This window comes from Hoplias malabaricus, chromosome X2, assembly GCF_029633855.1.
Source record: "Hoplias malabaricus isolate fHopMal1 chromosome X2, fHopMal1.hap1, whole genome shotgun sequence".
In the NCBI taxonomy this organism is placed as follows: Eukaryota; Metazoa; Chordata; class Actinopteri; order Characiformes; family Erythrinidae; genus Hoplias; species Hoplias malabaricus.
In genome coordinates this window covers 25,935,074-25,955,956 of record NC_089819.1, presented here as the reverse complement: position 1 = coordinate 25,955,956, position 20,883 = coordinate 25,935,074, and the positions used below count along the sequence as shown (strand labels likewise).

Here is a 20,883-nt window from a genome sequence, read left to right as displayed (position 1 = left end):
CTTCATTATCTTCACCATCTTCACCTTCATCATCTTCGTTTTCAAAGTAACACAGTAGAACGGTGTAATAATATTAATAAAAATAAGAAGAATATTAATACATTTTATTTATATAGCACTTTGCAAAACTCCAAGATGCTTACAATAGTCATAGTCTAACAAAGAGTACAGAACAAACATAACTAGACTACATTATAGGGGTATTGTAACTAAGGGAGGAAAGATATATTTTGAGGTTTGATTTGAACATAGAGTGAGTTAGAGAGTGTTGGACTAAAGGGAGAACAGAGTTCCAGAGTTGGAGCAGATCTAGAGAAATCTCCATCACCAGAGCTGTGGAGGCTGGAGGGAGGGAGCAGCCGGCTGAGGAAGACCTGAGAATGTGAATGTGTGAGGCATGAAGAAGAGCAGAGAGGTGTGAGGGAGCAAAGTTAAGATGTTAAGAGGAAGCCAGTGAAGATGTTGGAGAACAGGGGTGATGTATCGGTGAGAGCAAGTGCAAGTGGAGATGGAGATGAAGGCAGCAGATTGAGAAAGACATGGGCTGATTTTGGTGATGTTGCTTTACACTGTTTTACTGTTCTTTACACTGTTTTACTGTGCTCTACACAGTTTGCTAACTTACTATGCTAACTATAGCATAGTAAAACATTGTAGAGCAGAGTGAAACAGTGTAGTGTAGAATAGTGTAGAACAATTAAGCAGTGTAGAACACGGTAAAGCAGTGTAGAACACAGTAAAGCAGTGTAGAACACAGTAAAACAGTGTAGAACACAGTAAAACAATGTAGAGCACAACAAAACAGTGTATAGCATAGTAAAACATTGTAGAGCAGAGTGAAACAGTGTAGAACACAGTAAAACAGTGTAGAGCACAGTAAACAGTGTAGAACACAGTAATAGAGTGAAGAACACAGTAAAACAGTGTAGAACAGTGTAGAGCACAGTACAACAGTGGAGAACACAGTAAAACAGTGTAGAACACAGTAAAATAATGTAGAGCACAACAAAACAGTGTAGAACAGTGTATAGCATAGTAAAACAGTATAGAGCACAGTGAAACTGTGTAGAACATTGTAGAACACAGTTAAACATTGTAGAACAGGATAGAGCACAGTAAAGCAGTGTAGAACACAGTACAACAGTGTAGAACAGTGAAGAACACAGTAAAACAGTGTAGAACACAGTACAACAGTGTAGAGCACAATAGAACACAGTAGAACAGTGTAGAACACAGTAAAACTGTAGAACAGTATAGAGCACAGTAAAACAACGTAGAGCACAGTAAAACTGTGTAGAACAGTGTAGAGCACAGTAAAGCAGTGTAGAACACAGTAAAACTGTGTAGAACAGTGTAGAGCACAGTAAAACAGTGTAAAGAACAGTAAAACAGTGTAAAGCAAAGTAAAGCAGTGTAGAGCACAGTAAAATTGTGTAGAGCACAATAAAACGGTGTAGAACACAGTAGAACAGTGTAGAGAACAGTAGTGTAGAACTCAGTAGAACAGTGTAGAGCACAGTAAAACAACGTAGAGCACAGTAAAACTGTGTAGAACAGTGTAGAGCACAGTAAAGCAGTGTAGAACACAGTAAAACTGTGTAGAACAGTGTAGAGCACAGTAAAACAGTGTAAAGAACAGTAAAACAGTGTAAAGCAAAGTAAAGCAGTGTAGAGCACAGTAAAATTGTGTAGAGCACAATAAAACGGTGCAGAACACAGTAGAACAGTGTAGAGAACAGTAGTGTAGAACACAGTAAAACAGTGTAGAGCACAGTGAAACAATGCAGAACACAGTAAAACACTGTAGAGCAAAGTAGAACAGTGTAGAGCACAGTAAAGCAGTGTAGAACAGTGAAGAACACAGTAAAACAGTGTAGAACAGTGTAGAGCACAGTAAAACAACGTAGAGCACAGTAAAACTGTGTAGAACAGTGTAGAGCACAGTAAAGCAGTGTAGAGCACAGTAAAACAGTGTAAAGAACAGTAAAACAGTGTAAAGCACAGTAAAGCAGTGTAGAGCACAGTAAAATTGTGTAGAGCACAATAAAAAGGTGTAGAACACAGTAGAACAGTGTAGAGAACAGTAGTGTAGAACACAGTAAAACAGTGTAGAGCACAGTGAAACAATGCAGAAGACAGTAAAACACTGTAGAGCACAGTAGAACAGTGTAGAGCACAGTAAAGCAGTGTAGAGCACAGTAAAGCAGTGTAGAGCACAGTAAAACAGTGTAGAGCACAGTAAAGCAGTGTAGAGCACAGTAAAGCAGTGTAGAACACAGTGAAACAGTTTAGAGCACAGTAAAGCAGTGTAGAACAGTGTATAGCACAGTAAAACAGCGTAGAGCACAGTGAAACAGTGTAGAACAGTGTAGACCACAGTATAACAGTGTAGAACACAGTATAAGAGTGTAGAACAGTTTAGAGCACAGTAAACAGTGTATAACATAGTAAACGAGTGTAGAACACAGCAAAGCAGTGTAGAAGACAGTAAAACAGTGTAGAACAGTGTAGAGCACAGTAAAACAATGTAGAGCACAACAAAACATTGTAGAACAGTGTATAGCATAGTAAAACAGTGTAGAGCACAGTAAAACAGTGTAGAACAGTGAAGAACACAGTAAAACAGTGTAGATCAGTTTAGAGCACAGTAAACAGTGTATAACATAGTAAACGAGTGTAGAACATAGTAAAAGAGTATAAAAACAGTAAAACAGTGTAGAACAGTGTAGACCACAATAAAGCAGTGGAGAACACGGTAAAACATTGTAGAACAGTGTAGAACACAGTAAAAGAGTGTAGAACACAGTAAAACAGTGTACAACAGTGTAGAACACAGTAAAACAGTGTAGAACAGTGTAGAACACAGTAAAACATTGTAGAACAGTTTAGAGCACAGTAAACAGTGTATAACATAGTAAACGAATGTAAAACACAGTAAAAGAGTGTAAAAAACAGTAAAACAGTGTAGACCACAATAAAGCAGTGGAGAACACGGTAAAACATTGTAGAACAGTGTAGAGCACAGTAAAAGAGTGTAGAACACAGTAAAACAGTGTACAACAGTGTAGAACACAGTAAAACTGTACAACAGTGTAGAACAGAGTAAAACAGTGTAGAACAGTGTAGAACACAGTAAAACAGTTTAGAGCACAGTAAACAGTGTATAACATAGTAAACGAATGTAAAACACAGTAAAAGAGTGTAAAAAACAGTAAAACTGTGTAGAACAGTGTAGAGCACAGTAAAGCAGTGTAGAACACAGTAAAACTGTGTAGAACAGTGTAGAGCACAGTAAAACAGTGTAAAGAACAGTAAAACAGTGTAAAGCACAGTAAAGCAGTGTAGAGCACAGTAAAATTGTGTAGAGCACAATAAAACGGTGTAGAACACAGTAGAACAGTGTAGAGAACAGTAGTGTAGAACACAGTAAAACAGTGTAGAGCACAGTGAAACAATGCAGAACACAGTAAAACACTGTAGAGCAAAGTAGAACAGTGTAGAGCACAGTAAAGCAGTGTAGAACACAGTAGAACAGTGTAGAACACAGTAAAACTGTAGAACAGTATAGAGCACAGTAAAACTGTGTAGAACAGTGTATAGCATAGTAAAACAGTATAGAGCACAGTGAAACAGTGTAGAACATTGTAGAACACAGTTAAACATTGTAGAACAGGGTAGAGCACAGTAAAGCAGTGTAGAACACAGTAAAACAGTGTAGAACAGTGAAGAACACAGTAAAACAGTGTAGAACACAGTACAACAGTGTAGAGCACAATAGAACTCAGTAGAACAGTGTAGAACACAGTAAAACTGTAGAACAGTATAGAGCACAGTAAAACAGTGTAAAACAGTGTAGAGCACAGTAAAACAACGTAGAGCACAGTAAAACTGTGTAGAACAGTGTAGAGCACAGTAAAGCAGTGTAAAGAACAGTAAAACAGTGTAAAGCACAGTAAAGCAGTGTAGAGCACAGTAAAATTGTGTAGAGCACAATAAAACGGTGTAGAACACAGTAGAACAGTGTAGAGAACAGTAGTGTAGAACACAGTAAAACAGTGTAGAGCACAGTGAAACAATGCAGAACACAGTAAAACACTGTAGAGCAAAGTAGAACAGTGTAGAGCACAGTAAAGCAGTGTAGAACACAGTAAAAAAGTGTAGAGCACAGTAAAGCAGTGTAGAACACAGTGAAACAGTTTAGAGCACAGTAAAGCAGTGTAGAACAGTGCATAGCACAGTAAAACAGCGTAGAACACAGTGAAACAGTGTAGAACAGTGTAGACCACAGTATAACAGTGTAGAACACAGTATAAGAGTGTAGAACAGTTTAGAGCACAGTAAACAGTGTATAACATAGTAAACGAGTGTAGAAGACAGTAAAACAGTGTAGAACACAGTAAAACATTGTAGAACAGTTTAGAGCACAGTAAACAGTGTATAACATAGTAAACGAATGTAAAACACAGTAAAAGAGTGTAAAAAACAGTAAAACAGTGTAGACCACAATAAAGCAGTGGAGAACACGGTAAAACATTGTAGAACAGGGTAGAACACAGTAAAAGAGTGTAGAACACAGTAAAACAGTGTACAACAGTGTAGAACACAGTAAAACAGTGTACAACAGTGTAGAACACAGTAAAACTGTACAACAGTGTAGAACAGAGTAAAACAGTGTAGAACACAGTAAAACATTGTAGAACAGTTTAGAGCACAGTAAACAGTGTATAGCATAGTAAAACAATGTAGAGCACAACAAAACATTGTAGAACAGTGTATAGCATAGTAAAACAGTGTAGAACAGTGAAGAACACAGTAAAACAGTGTAGATCAGTTTAGAGCACAGTAAACAGTGTATAACATAGTAAACGAGTGTAGAACATAGTAAAAGAGTGTAAAAACAGTAAAACAGTGTAGAACAGTGTAGACCACAATAAAGCAGTGGAGAACACGGTAAAACATTGTAGAACAGTGTAGAACACAGTAAAAGAGTGTAGAACACAGTAAAACAGTGTACAACAGTGTAGAACACAGTAAAACAGTGTAGAACAGTGTAGAACACAGTAAAACATTGTAGAACAGTTTAGAGCACAGTAAACAGTGTATAACATAGTAAACGAATGTAAAACACAGTAAAAGAGTGTAAAAAACAGTAAAACAGTGTAGACCACAATAAAGCAGTGGAGAACACGGTAAAACATTGTAGAACAGTGTAGAACACAGTAAAAGAGTGTAGAACACAGTAAAACAGTGTACAACAGTGTAGAACACAGTAAAACAGTGTACAACAGTGTAGAACACAGTAAAACAGTGTACAACAGTGTAGAACACAGTAAAACAGTGTACAACAGTGTAGAACACAGTAAGACTGTACAACAGTGTAGAACACAGTAAAACTGTACAACAGTGTAGAACAGAGTAAAACAGTGTAGAACACAGTAAAAAATTGTAGAACAGTTTAGAGCACAGTAAACAGTGTATAGCATAGTAAAACATTGTAGAGCAGAGTGAAACAGTGTAGAACACAGTAAAACAGTATAGAGCACAGTAAACAGTGTATAACATAGTAAACGAGTGTAAAACACAGTAAAAGAGTGTAAAAAACAGTAAAACAGTGTAGAACAGTGTAGACCACAATAAAGCAGTGGAGAACACGGTAAAACAGTGTAGAACAGTGTAAAACATAGTAAAAGAGTGTAGAACACAGTAAAACAGTGTAGAACAGTTAAGAGCACAGTAAACAGTGTATAACATAGTAAACGAGTGTAAAACACAGTAAAAGAGTGTAAAAAACAGTAAAACAGTGTAGACCACAATATAGCAGTGGAGAACACGGTAAAAGAGTGTAGAACAGTGTAGAACACAGTAAAACAGTGTAGAACACAGTAAAACATTGTAGAACAGTTTAGAGCACAGTAAACTGTGTATAACATAGTAAAATAGTGTAAAAAACAATAAAACAGTGTAGAACAGTGTAGAGCACAGTAAAGCAGTGTAGAAGACAGTAAAACAGTGTAAAACACAGTAAAGCAATGTAGAGCACAGTAAAATTGTGTAGAGCACAATAAAACGGTGTAGAACACAGTAGAACAGTGTAGAGAACAGTAGTGTAGAACACAGTAAAACAGTGTAGAGCACAGTGAAACAATGCAGAACACAGTAAAACACTGTAGAGCAAAGTAGAACAGTGTAGAGCACAGTAAAGCAGTGTAGAACACAGTAAAACAGTGTAGAGCACAGTAAAGCAGTGTAGAACACAGTAAAGCAGTGTAGAACACAGTGAAACAGTTTAGAGCACAGTAAAGCAGTGTAGAACAGTGTATAGCACAGTAAAACAGCGTAGAGCACAGTGAAACAGTGTAGAACAGTGTAGACCACAGTATAACAGTGTAGAACACAGTATAAGAGTGTAGAACAGTTTAGAGCACAGTAAACAGTGTATAACATAGTAAACGAGTGTAGAACACAGCAAAGCAGTGTAGAAGACAGTAAAACAGTGTAGAACAGTGTAGAGCACAGTAAAACAATGTAGAGCACAACAAAACATTGTAGAACAGTGTATAGCATAGTAAAACAGTGTAGAGCACAGTAAAACAGTGTAGAACAGTGAAGAACACAGTAAAACAGTGTAGATCAGTTTAGAGCACAGTAAACAGTGTATAACATAGTAAACGAGTGTAGAACATAGTAAAAGAGTGTAGAACACAGTAAAACAGTGTACAACAGTGTAGAACACAGTAAAACAGTGTAGAACAGTGTAGAACACAGTAAAACATTGTAGAACAGTTTAGAGCACAGTAAACAGTGTATAACATAGTAAACGAATGTAAAACACAGTAAAAGAGTGTAAAAAACAGTAAAACAGTGTAGACCACAATAAAGCAGTGGAGAACACGGTAAAACATTGTAGAACAGTGTAGAGCACAGTAAAAGAGTGTAGAACACAGTAAAACAGTGTACAACAGTGTAGAACACAGTAAAACATTGTAGAACAGTTTAGAGCACAGTAAACAGTGTATAACATAGTAAACGAGTGTAAAACACAGTAAAAGAGTGTAAAAAACAGTAAAACAGTGTAGAACAGTGTAGACCACAATAAAGCAGTGGATAACACGGTAAAACAGTGTAAAACATAGTAAAAGAGTGTAGAACACAGTAAAACAGTGTAGAACAGTTAAGAGCACAGTAAACAGTGTATAACATAGTAAACGAGTGTAAAACACAGTAAAAGAGTGTAAAAAACAGTAAAACAGTGTAGACCACAATATAGCAGTGGAGAACACGGTAAAAGAGTGTAGAACAGTGTAGAACATAGTAAAAGAGTTTAGAACACAGTAAAACAGTGTAGAACACAGTAAAACATTGTAGAACAGTTTAGAGCACAGTAAACAGTGTATAACATAGTAAAATAGTGTAAAAAACAATAAAACAGTGTAGAACAGTGTAGAGCACAGTAAAGCAGTGTAGAAGACAGTAAAACAGTGTAAAACACAGTAAAGCAATGTAGAGCACAGTAAAATTGTGTAGAGCACAATAAAACGGTGTAGAACACAGTAGAACAGTGTAGAGAACAGTAGTGTAGAACACAGTAAAACAGTGTAGAGCACAGTGAAACAATGCAGAACACAGTAAAACACTGTAGAGCAAAGTAGAACAGTGTAGAGCACAGTAAAGCAGTGTAGAACACAGTAAAACAGTGTAGAGCACAGTAAAGCAGTGTAGAACACAGTAAAGCAGTGTAGAACACAGTGAAACAGTTTAGAGCACAGTAAAGCAGTGTAGAACAGTGTATAGCACAGTAAAACAGCGTAGAGCACAGTGAAACAGTGTAGAACAGTGTAGACCACAGTATAACAGTGTAGAACACAGTATAAGAGTGTAGAACAGTTTAGAGCACAGTAAACAGTGTATAACATAGTAAACGAGTGTAGAACACAGCAAAGCAGTGTAGAAGACAGTAAAACAGTGTAGAACAGTGTAGAGCACAGTAAAACAATGTAGAGCACAACAAAACATTGTAGAACAGTGTATAGCATAGTAAAACAGTGTAGAACACAGTAAAACATTGTAGAACAGTGTAGAGCACAGTAAACAGTGTAGAACACAGTAAAAGTGTGAAGAACACAGTAAAAGAGTGAAGAACACGGTAAAACAGTGTAGATCAGTTTAGAGCACAGTAAACAGTGTATAACATAGTAAACGAGTGTAAAACACAGTAAAACAGTGTAGAACAGTGTAGACCACAATAAAGCAGTGGAGAACACGGTAAAACATTGTAGAACAGTGTAGAACACAGTACAACAGTGTAGAACACAGTAAAACAGTGTACAACAGTGTAGAACACAGTAAAACATAGTAAAAGAGTGTAGAACACAGTAAAACTGTAGCACACAGTAAAACATTGTAGAACAGTTTAGAGCACAGTAAAGCAGTGTAGAACAGTGTATAGCACAGTAAAACAGCGTAGAGCACAGTGAAACAGTGTAGAACAGTGTAGACCACAGTATAACAGTGTAGAACACAGTATAAGAGTGTAGAACAGTTTAGAGCACAGTAAACAGTGTATAACATAGTAAACGAGTGTAGAACACAGCAAAGCAGTATAGAAGACAGTAAAACAGTGTAGAACAGTGTAGAGCACAGTAAAACATTGTAGAACAGTGTAGAGCACAGTAAACAGTGTAGAACACAGTAAAAGTGTGAAGAACACAGTAAAAGAGTGAAGAACACGGTAAAACAGTGTAGAACAGTGAAGAACACAGTAAAACAGTGTAGATCAGTTTAGAGCACAGTAAACAGTGTATAACATAGTAAACGAGTGTAGAACATAGTAAAAGAGTGTAAAAAACAGTAAAACAGTGTAGAACAGTGTAGACCACAATAAAGCAGTGGAGAACACGGTAAAACATTGTAGAACACAGTACAACAGTGTAGAACACAGTAAAACAGTGTACAACAGTGTAGAACACAGTAAAACATTGTAGAACACAGTACAACAGTGTAGAACACAGTAAAACAGTGTACAACAGTGTAGAACACAGTAAAACATTGTAGAACAGTGTAAAACATAGTAAAAGAGTGTAGAACACAGTAAAAGTGTGAAGAACACAGTAAAAGAGTGAAGAACACGGTAAAACAGTGTAGATCAGTTTAGAGCACAGTAAACAGTGTATAACATAGTAAACGAGTGTAGAACATAGTAAAAGAGTGTAAAAAACAGTAAAACAGTGTAGAACAGTGTAGACCACAATAAAGCAGTGGAGAACACGGTAAAACATTGTAGAACAGTGTAGAACACAGTACAACAGTGTAGAACACAGTAAAACAGTGTACAACAGTGTAGAACACAGTAAAACAGTGTACAACAGTGTAGAACACAGTAAAACAGTGTACAACAGTGTAGAACACAGTAAAACATAGTAAAAGAGTGTAGAACACAGTAAAACAGTGTAGCACACAGTAAAACATTGTAGAACAGTTTAGAGCACAGTAAACAGTGTATAACATAGTAAATGAGTGTAAAACACAGTAAAAGAGTGTAGAGCACAGTAAAGCAGTGTAGAACACAGTAAAGCAGTGTAGAACAGTGTAGAACACAGTAAAACTGTACAACAGTGTAGAACAGAGTAAAACAGTGTAGAACACAGTAAAACATTGTAGAACAGTTTAGAGCACAGTAAACAGTGTATAGCATAGTAAAACAATGTAGAGCACAACAAAACATTGTAGAACAGTGTATAGCATAGTAAAACAGTGTAGAACAGTGAAGAACACAGTAAAACAGTGTATAACATAGTAAACGAGTGTAGAACATAGTAAAAGAGTGTAAAAAACAGTAAAACAGTGTAGAACAGTGTAGACCACAATAAAGCAGTGGAGAACACGGTAAAACATTGTAGAACACAGTACAACAGTGTAGAACACAGTAAAACAGTGTACAACAGTGTAGAACACAGTAAAACATTGTAGAACAGTGTAAAACATAGTAAAAGAGTGTAGAACACAGTAAAAGTGTGAAGAACACAGTAAAAGAGTGAAGAACACGGTAAAACAGTGTAGATCAGTTTAGAGCACAGTAAACAGTGTATAACATAGTAAACGAGTGTAGAACATAGTAAAAGAGTGTAAAAAACAGTAAAACAGTGTAGACCACAATAAAGCAGTGGAGAACACGGTAAAACAGTGTAGAACACAGTAAAACAGTGTACAACAGTGTAGAACACAGTAAAACAGTGTACAACAGTGTAGAACACAGTAAAACAGTGTACAACAGTGTAGAACACAGTAAAACATAGTAAAAGAGTGTAGCACACAGTAAAACATTGTAGAACAGTTTAGAGCACAGTAAACAGTGTATAACATAGTAAACGAGTGTAGAACATAGTAAAAGAGTGTAAAAAACAGTAAAACAGTGTAGAATAGTGTAGACCACAATAAAGCAGTGGAGAACACGGTAAAACATTGTAGAACACAGTACAACAGTGTAGAACACAGTAAAACAGTGTACAACAGTGTAGAACACAGTAAAACATTGTAGAACAGTGTAAAACATAGTAAAAGAGTGTAGAACACAGTAAAACAGTGTAGAACACAGTAAAACATTGTAGAACAGTTTAGAGCACAGTAAACAGTGTATAACATAGTAAATGAGTGTAAAACACAGTAAAAGAGTGTAGAGCACAGTAAAGCAGTGTAGAACACAGTAAAGCAGTGTAGAACACAGTGAAACAGTTTAGAGCACAGTAAAGCAGTGTAGAACAGTGTATAGCACAGTAAAACAGCGTAGAGCACAGTGAAACAGTGTAGAACAGTGTAGACCACAGTATAACAGTGTAGAACACAGTATAAGAGTGTAGAACAGTTTAGAGCACAGTAAACAGTGTATAACATAGTAAACGAGTGTAGAACACAGCAAAGCAGTGTAGAAGACAGTAAAACAGCGTAGAGCACAGTGAAAAAGTGTAGAACAGTGTAGACCACAGTATAACAGTGTAGAACACAGTATAAGAGTGTAGAACAGTTTAGAGCACAGTAAACAGTGTATAACATAGTAAACGAGTGTAGAACACAGCAAAGCAGTGTAGAAGACAGTAAAACAGTGTAGAACAGTGTAGAGCACAGTAAAACAATGTAGAACAGTGTATAGCATAGTAAAACAGTGTAGAGCACAGTGAAACAGTGTAGAACACAGTAAAACATTGTAGAACAGTGTAGAGCACAGTAAACAGTGTAGAACACAGTAAAAGTGTGAAGAACACAGTAAAAGAGTGAAGAACACGGTAAAACAGTGTAGAACAGTGTAGAACACAGTAAAACATTGTAGAACAGTGTAGAGCACAGTAAACAGTGTAGAACACAGTAAAAGTGTGAAGAACACAGTAAAAGAGTGAAGAACACGGTAAAACAGTGTAGAACAGTGAAGAACACAGTAAAACAGTGTAGATCAGTTTAGAGCACAGTAAACAGTGTATAACATAGTAAACGAGTGTAGAACATAGTAAAAGAGTGTAAAAAACAGTAAAACAGTGTAGAATAGTGTAGACCACAATAAAGCAGTGGAGAACACGGTAAAACATTGTAGAACACAGTACAACAGTGTAGAACACAGTAAAACAGTGTACAACAGTGTAGAACACAGTAAAACATTGTAGAACAGTGTAAAACATAGTAAAAGAGTGTAGAACACAGTAAAACAGTGTAGAACACAGTAAAACATTGTAGAACAGTTTAGAGCACAGTAAACAGTGTATAACATAGTAAATGAGTGTAAAACACAGTAAAAGAGTGTAAAAAACAGTAAAACAGTGTAGAACAGTGTAGACCACCATAAAGCAGTGGAGAACACGGTAAAACAGTGTAGAACATAGTAAAAGAGTGTAGAACACAGTAAAACAGTGTAGAACACAGTAAAACATTGTAGAACAGTTTAGAGCACAGTAAACAGTGTATAACATAGTAAAATAGTGTAAAAAACAATAAAACAGTGTAGAACAGTGTAGAGCACAGTAGACAGTGTATAACATAGTAAACGAATGTAAAACACAGTAAAAGAGTGTAAAAAACAGTAAAACAGCGTAGAACAGTGTAGACCACAATAAAGCAGTGGAGAACACAGTAAAACAGTGTAGAACACAGTAAAGCAGTGTAGAAGACAGTAAAACAATGTAGAGCACAACAAAACAGTGTATAGCATAGTAAAACATTGTAGAGCAGAGTGAAACAGTGTAGAACACAGTAAAACAGTATAGAGCACAGTAAACAGTGTATAACATAGTAAATGAGTGTAAAACACAGTAAAAGAGTGTAAAAAACAGTAGAACAGTGTAGACCACAATAAAGCAGTGGAGAACACGGTAAAACAGTGTAGAACAGTGTAAAACATAGTAAAAGAGTGTAGAACACAGTAAAACATTGTAGAACAGTTTAGAGCACACTAAACAGTGTATAACATAGTAAAATAGTGTAAAAAACAATAAAACAGTGTAGAACAGTGTAGAGCACAGTAAAGCAGTGAACACAGTAAAGCAGTGTAGAAGACAGTAAAACAGTGTAAAACACAGTAAAACATTGTAGAACAGTGTAGAACATTAAAACAGTGTAGAGCAGTGTAGAACACAGTAAAACGGTGTAGAACACAGTAAACAGTGTAGAACACAGTAGAACAGTGTGAAAGTTGTTGTGAAAGTTCAGAGCAGTTGAACTATTTCTGTTTTGAAATTTCTGACCTTGTGTCCAGATCTCTCTCTGTCTCTCTCTCTCTCCCTCCCCCCTCCCTCTCTCTCACTCCCCCTCCCTCTCTTGCCCTGTCTCTCCCCCTCCCTCTTTTCTCTCTCTGATTTGTTTGATCTTTTGCTTTAAAAGTCATAGTAAAAATTAAACAAAAAAAGTTTAGTGATGTGTAATCATGTGGGCACTTAGACACCCCCCCCTCTCTCTCTCTGTCTTTATCTGTGTATCTCTCGACCCTCCTCCTGTAAGTGAAGCGTAACAGTGCTGTGCTCCATTAGTGAGTTCATGCATTCCTGCACACTTTATCTCTCTCTTTCTCTCTCTCTGTCTCTGTCTGTCTCACTCTTTCTCTCTATCTCTCTCTCTCTCTCTCTCTCTATCACTCTGTATCTATCTCTGTCTCTCTAACTCTCTCTGTAATCTCTCTCTCTCTCTCTCTCTCTCTCTCTCTCTCTGTAATCTCTGTATCTCTCTCACTCTGGGTGAGTGAGTGGGTGAAAGCTGAGCGTCAGACAAAGGGATGCGGGTGAGAGTGGAAAGAAGGGAGAGAGTGGTGGTGTGGGGTGGGGGTCGGTGTTTAAAGCTCAGATTAAAACTGTTTAAATTCAGGCTGCAGACCTGTGTGTGGGGAACCAGAGCGGGATCATCGCGGGGTGGAGCGTCCGGATCAGGGAACGCCGAGGATAAAGAACACAACCTTTAAGCACAAATACTCCACACCTCCACAGGGGCCTAACCTCACTACCACCTAGATGTCCACATGAGGAGTAGTGTGGCTGGATTCTGTATGAGACAAATGAATGCAGTACATTCAGTCACACCCACAACTCCTTACATGGCCACGCGTGGAGACGCCATGGTCTCTGTTCTCGTGTGGACAAAGAAAACTGATCTTTTCTGAAACACAGTCACAAACTACACTGTACACACGCAGCTCCTCTCTCCCTCTACAGTGAACTACATCAGTCACAAACTACACTGTACACACGCAGCTCCTCGCTCCCTCTACAGTGAACTACATCAGTCACAAACTACACTGTACACACACAGCTCCTCGCTCCCTCTACAGTGAACTACATCAGTCATAAACTACACTGTACACACACAGCTCCTCACTCCCTCTACAGTGAACTACATCAGTCATAAACTACAATGTACACACGCAGCTCCTCTCTCCCTCTACAGTGAACTACATCAGTCACAAACTACACTGTACACACGCAGCTCCTCGCTCCCTCTACAGTGAACTACATCAGTCACAAACTACACTGTACACACACAGCTCCTCGCTCCCTCTACAGTGAACTATATCAGTCACAAACTACACTGTACACACGCAGCTCCTCGCTCCCTCTACAGTGAACTACATCAGTCACAAACTACACTGTACACACACAGCTCCTCGCTCCCTCTACAGTGAACTACATCAGTCACAAACTACACTGTACACACGCAGCTCCTCGCTCCCTCTACAGTGAACTACATCAGTCACAAACTACACTGTACACACACAGCTCCTCGCTCCCTCTACAGTGAACTATATCAGTCACAAACTACACTGTACACATGCAGCTCCTCGCTCCCTCTACAGTGAACTATATCAGTCACAAACTACACTGTACACACGCAGCTCCTCGCTCCCTCTACAGTGAACTACATCAGTCACAAACTACACTGTACACACACAGCTCCTCGCTCCCTCTACAGTGAACTATATCAGTCACAAACTACACTGTACACACACAGCTCCTCGCTCCCTCTACAGTGAACTATATCAGTCACAAACTACACTGTACACACGCAGCTCCTCGCTCCCTCTACAGTGAACTACATCAGTCACAAACTACACTGTACACACACAGCTCCTCACTCCCTCTACAGTGAACTACATCAGTCATAAACTACTGATGACTAAATAGAAATTGTGTGTTAGAAATACAGTGGGTACAGAAAGTATTCAGACCCCTTTAAATGTTTCACTCTTTTTTTCATTGCAGCCATTTGCTAAAATCAAAAAAGTTCATTTTATTTCTCATTAATGTTCACTCACTACCCCATCTTCACAGAAGAAAACAGAAATGTAGAAATTTTTCAAATGTATTAAAAAATAAAAACTGAAATTTCACATGATCATAAGTATTCAGACCCTTTGCTGTGGTACTCATTTAACCCACATGCTATTTCTTCTCATCCTCCTTGAGATGGTTCTACTCCTTCAGTGGAGTCCAGCTGTGTTTAATTAAACTGATTGGACTTGATTAGGAAAGGCACACACCTGTCTCTATAAGACCTCACAGCTCAGTGCATGTCAGAGCAAATGAGGATTGTGAGGTCGAAGGAACTGTCCAAGGAGCCCAGAGACAGAATTGTGGCAAAGCACAGATCTGGCCAAGGTTACAAAAGAATTTCTGCAGCACTCAATGTTCTTAAGAGCACAGTGGCCTCCATGATCCTAAAATGGAGGAAGTTTGGGCGACCAGAACTCTTCCTAGACCTGGCCGTTCAGCCGAACAGAGCAGTTGTGGGAGAAGAGTCTTGGTGAAAGAGGTAAAAAAGAACCCAAAGATCACTGTGACTGAGCTCCAGAGATGCAGTAGGGAGATGGGAGAAAGTCCCACAAAGTCAACAATCACTGCAGCCCTCCACCAGTCGGGGCTTTATGGCATGGTGGCAATACATATGAAAGCCCACATAGAGTTTGCCAAAACAAAACACATGAAGGACTCCCAGACTATGAGAAATAAGATTCTCTGGTCTGATGAGATGAAGAATTCTAAGCCTTATGTGTGAAGAAAACCAAGCACTGCTCATCACCTGCACAATACAATCCCAACAGTGAAACATGGTGGTGGCAGCATCATGATATGGGTTTTTTTTTTCAGCTGCAGGGACAGGTTGCAACTGATGGAATGATGAATACGGCCAAGTACAGAGATATCCTGGATGAAAATCTCTGTCTACATTTCTGTTTTTTTCTGTAAAGATGGGGTAGTGAGTGTACGTTAATGAGAAATAAAATGAACTTTTTTGATTTTAGCAAATGGCTGCAATGAAACAAAGAGTGAAAAATTTAAAGGGGTCTGAATACTTTCGGTACCCACTGTATACTGCACTGTTAACATCTAGATTCAGTCGTTTCAGGACGTGTGTAGTGCAGTACAGAGGGAGGATGGAGGGACTTGGGATTAAACCTCGGTGTTTCTCTCAGGCTTCGTGGTGTTTTGATGCCTCTCTGTGAGAGTGGAATGGTAATGCAGCGGCTTGCTTATCAGTTTTTAAAAATAAACAGATCTGTGTGGACGGGGCCTCAGTGAGCACTGGCTCGAGCTGAAGACTCCACTGTGTTTGTCATTTTTGTATTTCTTCTCTCCCTCTATCCCTCTGTCTTTCTCCCTCTGTGTCTCTCTCTCTCTGTCTCTCTCTCCCTCTTTCTGTCTGAACTCATTTCCTCTCGCTTCATCTCCTCTTCTGTCACTCCACTTGTCTTCTCTGAGCCATTAATAAAACGCTCCACATAGTTTGGGACAGAGGACTGAAGGGGGGAGGAGCACTACTCAACACAAGCATAACATAATTATTATAATTCACACTTTAATATCATTAGTTTTTCTGTTTAACTGCACATTGTACAGTCAGTGTACTGGAACATAGCTGTGAGAATCTGAGTTCAGCCTCATAATCATCAATGAGGGTCAGGGGCTGGTGTTGGGGATTAGTTCTGGATCAAACTCACCACTCCAACTCACCCCAGAGGAACTCCATCACTCCAGAGAACACAGTTCCACTGTTCCACACACCAGAGGAACCCCATCGCTCCAGAGAACACAGTTCCACTGTTCCACACACCAGAGGAACACCATCACTCCAGAGAACACAGTTCCACTGTTCCACACACCAGAGGAACTCCATCACTCCAGAGAACACAGTTCCACACACCAGAGGAACTCTATCGCTCCAGAGAACACAGTTCCACTGTTCCACACACCAGAGGAACTCCATCACTCCAGAGAACACAGTTCCACACACCAGAGGAACCCCATCGCTCCAGAGAACACAGTCCCACTGTTCCACACAGCAGAGGAACTCCATTATATCCATTGGTAGTGTGAAGATCCTATGTGAGGGCTGAGTGTGGATTAATGAAGATGCTGCTGATGACCCACCACTTGTTTGTTTGTTTATGTTTGTCTCTTTGTGTTTTTTTACATGTTTGTTTTTTATCTGATTGTATATTGTTATTTGATATGAATGTGTTTATGTTAGTTACATCTTTATCTCTGGTTGCGCAGGTTTGATAATCTGAGGGTTTGTGTGTTTACAGACATGTTTATTAGAATATTTATCTGTGTTTTTTAAATGTTGTTTGTTTGTTTAGATGATGTGGTGGCGGTGGTCCTGGGAAGCCTGGGGGCTGTTTTGACACTGGTGGCTTTGATCTCAGCGATGTTGATTTACAGCAGAAAACAGAAAAGGTGAGTGTTTACAGGTTTGTTTTTGTTTATTAATGTTTACAAACACAACAAAGACTGTTGACAATTAAACACTGTTTTATGTTGAAGTCTGTGATGTTCTTCAGTAGAGTGTTCTGTTATGTCTCTGTTCATAAACAGTCTCTGTTCAGGTTCCTCTCTTGGAGCAGTAATTTTAATTTCAGGGTGAGTGCGGTGGGCTAAGAGCAGTGGTCCAAGTGCAACAGGCTGAGTGCAGTGGGATTAGTGCAGCGGGCTGAGTGTAGTGGGATTCGTGTGGCGGGCTGAGTGCAGTGGGATTCGTGTGGCGGCCTGAGTGCAGTGGTCCGAGTGTGGCGGGCTGAGTGCAGTGGTCCGAGTGTGGCGGGCTGAGTGCAGTGGGATTAGTGTGGCGGGTCGAGTGCAGAGGGATTAGTGTGGCGGGTTGAGTGCAGTGGGATTAGTGCGGCAGGCTGAGTGCAGTGGGATTAGTGTGGCGGGCTGAGTACAGTAGGATTTGTGCAGCAGGTTTAGTGCAGTGGGATTAGTGTGGCGGGCTGTGTGCAGTGAGATTAGTGTGGCGGGCTGAGTGCAGTGGGATTACTGTGGTTGGCTGAGGACAGTGGGATTAGTGCGGCAGGTTGAGTGAAGTGGGATTAGTGTGGCGGGCTGAGTGCAGTGGGATTTGTGCGGCAGGCTGAATGTGGTGGGCTGAGTGCATTGGGATCAGTGTGGTGGGATTAGTGCAGTGAGACGATGCTGATATTTGCTGAAAATTAAAAAGTTAAAATTGTCAAAAAAAGACATAAAACAGGTTTACAAACTTTTGACAGACAGATGAAATCAGTCAAAACAAATCTCAAACACACACACACACACACACACTAACCCCTCCCTGTTTAATGGCCCTTTAGCCCTCAGGTAAGTTTCAGTGTAAGGTTACAACTACAGGGGCTTAACCCCCACCTACACACACACAGACACACACACACACTTACAGTTTCAGAGAGAGAAGGGGAGTGTGTAAATAAAGATGTTTTAAGGATGTATAATTAGAAAATAATGTAACATAAACCTTTGTTTCACCTGTGAACATTTTACTATCACACGTATGCAAATAAAGTGTGTGTGTGTGTGTGTGTGTGTTCTAGACATTCTGGTACTTTCCAGATATTAGATTTCCCAGCATGCCTCAGCACGCCCAGCTCCTTGTGACCACAAAGTCATTAACACACACTCTCAGAACTGATCTCTCTCTCTCTCACACACACACACACACACACACACACACACACACACACACACACACACACACACACACACACACAAATCTGATCACTCACACACACACAGATCTGATCTCTCGCTCACACAGACAAACAGATTTGATCTCTCTCTCTTTCTCTTTCTCTCTCTTACACACACACACACACTCTGATTAGCTTTTCTTTACACCTCACCCTTCAGTCTGATCTCAGATCTGATCTCACATTAGCACTCATTCTCTGACTCATAAAGAGCAGTGGAGTAAAGTCAGAATGTGAAGATGAACCCAAATGTTGCACCCATTTTCTGTGTAAACTGAAGCGTCCAGTCTGAGTCAGGTGAAGTGTATGATCCCAAAGAATATTACCCTGAAGATTAGACAGTGTTTTTTTTTATGCTAATTCTTCTTTTTTCATTTTTAGGCAAAGGATGAAAGAGACAGAAGGCCAAGTGGTTTATCAGTCACACTCTCTCTAATCTCTAATCTTTAATCTCTGATTTATAATCTCTGATCTCTTATCTCTAATTTCTCTTTTCTGATATCTGGTCTAATATCTGATCTCTAGTATATGATTTGTAATATCTACTATAGTAATCTCTAATGTCAGACTGTGATGGGGTTATGATCAGATGAAGCTCAGACTGTGATGGGGTTATGATCAGATGAAGCTCAGACTGTGATGGGGTTATGATCAGATGACGCTCAGACTGTGATGGGGTTATGATCAGATGACGCTCAGACTGTGATGGGGTTATGATCAGATGAAGCTCAGACTGTGATGGGGTTATGATCAGATGAAGCTCAGACTGTGATGGGGTTATGATCAGATGAAGCTCAGACTGTGATGGGGTTATGATCAGATGAAGCTCAGACTGTGATGGGGTTATGATCAGATGAAGCTCAGACTGTGATGGGGTTATGATCAGATGAAGCTCAGACTGTGATGGGGTTATGATCAGATGACGCTCAGACTGTGATGGGGTTATGATCAGATGACGCTCAGACTGTGATGGGGTTATGATCAGATGACGCTCAGACTGTGATGGGGTTATGATCAGATGAAGCTCAGACTGTGATGGGGTTATGATCAGATGAAGCTCAGACTGTGATGGGGTTATGATCAGATGAAGCTCAGACTGTGATGGGGTTATGATCAGATGACGCTCAGACTGTGATGGGGTTATGATCAGATGACGCTCAGACTGTGATGGGGTTATGATCAGATGAAGCTCAGACTGTGATGGGGTTATGATCAGATGACGCTCAGACTGTGATGGGGTTATGATCAGATGAAGCTCAGACTGTGATGGGGTTATGATCAGATGACGCTCAGACTGTGATGGGGTTATGATCAGATGAAGCTCAGACTGTGATGGGGTTATGATCAGATGAAGCTCAGACTGTGATGGTGTTATGATCAGATGACGCTCAGACTGTGATGGGGTTATGATCAGATGAAGCTCAGACTGTGATGGTGTTATGATCAGATGACGCTCAGACTGTGATGGTGTTATGATCAGATGAAGCTCAGACTGTGATGGTGTTATGATCAGATGACGCTCAGACTGTGATGGTGTTATGATCAGATGAAGCTCAGACTGTGATGGTGTTATGATCAGATGACGCTCAGACTGTGATGGTGTTATGATCAGATGATGCTCAGACTGTGATGGTGTTATGATCAGATGAAGCTCAGACTGTGATGGGGTGGAGGACCGCGGTTAGATTATTGTTGAAATTCTGATGTGAATTTGTGGTTAATTTTAAAATAATTACTTTGTGTTATTTATGTATTTTCTCCTTTTGTATTTTATCAAATCTCTGTCCACTGACCACTCCGTCCTGACGTATCATTGTTCTCTCTGGGAATTATCACCACTTTTTTAATCTCAGGTTCTGTGAAGGGTTTGTTCTGGAGATCAAACAGTAACAGAATTTACGGCAGGAATTTTACTGTGAGGAGTTTGTAGCTTATTTTTCTTAAATTATAAAGTGCTCAGTGATATAATAGTGTTTGTTTTTGTAATAGAATTGCAATAGTATATGAAATGAAGCAATGTCAATCTTAATTTAAAGCTGTTTTAATAAATTCTGCTGGACTCTTGTGTCTGGTCTCTTTCTCTGAGAGTAAAGCTCTGACAAAGTGTTGATAACGGTTTGTGTGTGTGTGTGAGCGAGAGAGAATGTGTGTAAGAGAGAGAGAATGTTTGTGTGTGTGTTAGAGAGAGAGAATGTGCATGTGTGTGAGAGAGTGTGTGTGTGAGAGAGAGTGTTTGTGAGAGAGTGCGAGTGTTTGTGTAGGAGAGACAGTGGGTAGGAGAGAGAGAGAGAGAGTGTGTGTGTGAGAGAGAGAGAGTGTGTTTGTAAAAGAGAGAGAGTGTGTAAGAGATAATATTTGTGTGTGTGTGTGTGTGAGAGAGAGAGAGAGAGAGAGTGTTTGTG

At 39.4% G+C, this 20,883-nt stretch overlaps 1 protein-coding gene across 1 annotated transcript in view; it reads left to right on the top strand.

The window, feature by feature from the left end:
* The window catches only part of LOC136676309 (sushi domain-containing protein 2-like), a 128,203-nt gene extending 109,024 nt beyond the window's left edge, over positions 1 to 19,179 (top strand). The window contains exons 14-15 of the mRNA XM_066653208.1: positions 17,102 to 17,198; positions 18,863 to 19,179. Of these exons, the coding sequence (XP_066509305.1) occupies positions 17,102 to 17,198; positions 18,863 to 18,917 (152 nt within the window). The 3' untranslated portion in view covers positions 18,918 to 19,179. The remainder of the gene's footprint in view (positions 1 to 17,101; positions 17,199 to 18,862) is intronic.
* The last annotated feature ends 1,704 nt before the right edge of the window (positions 19,180 to 20,883 follow it).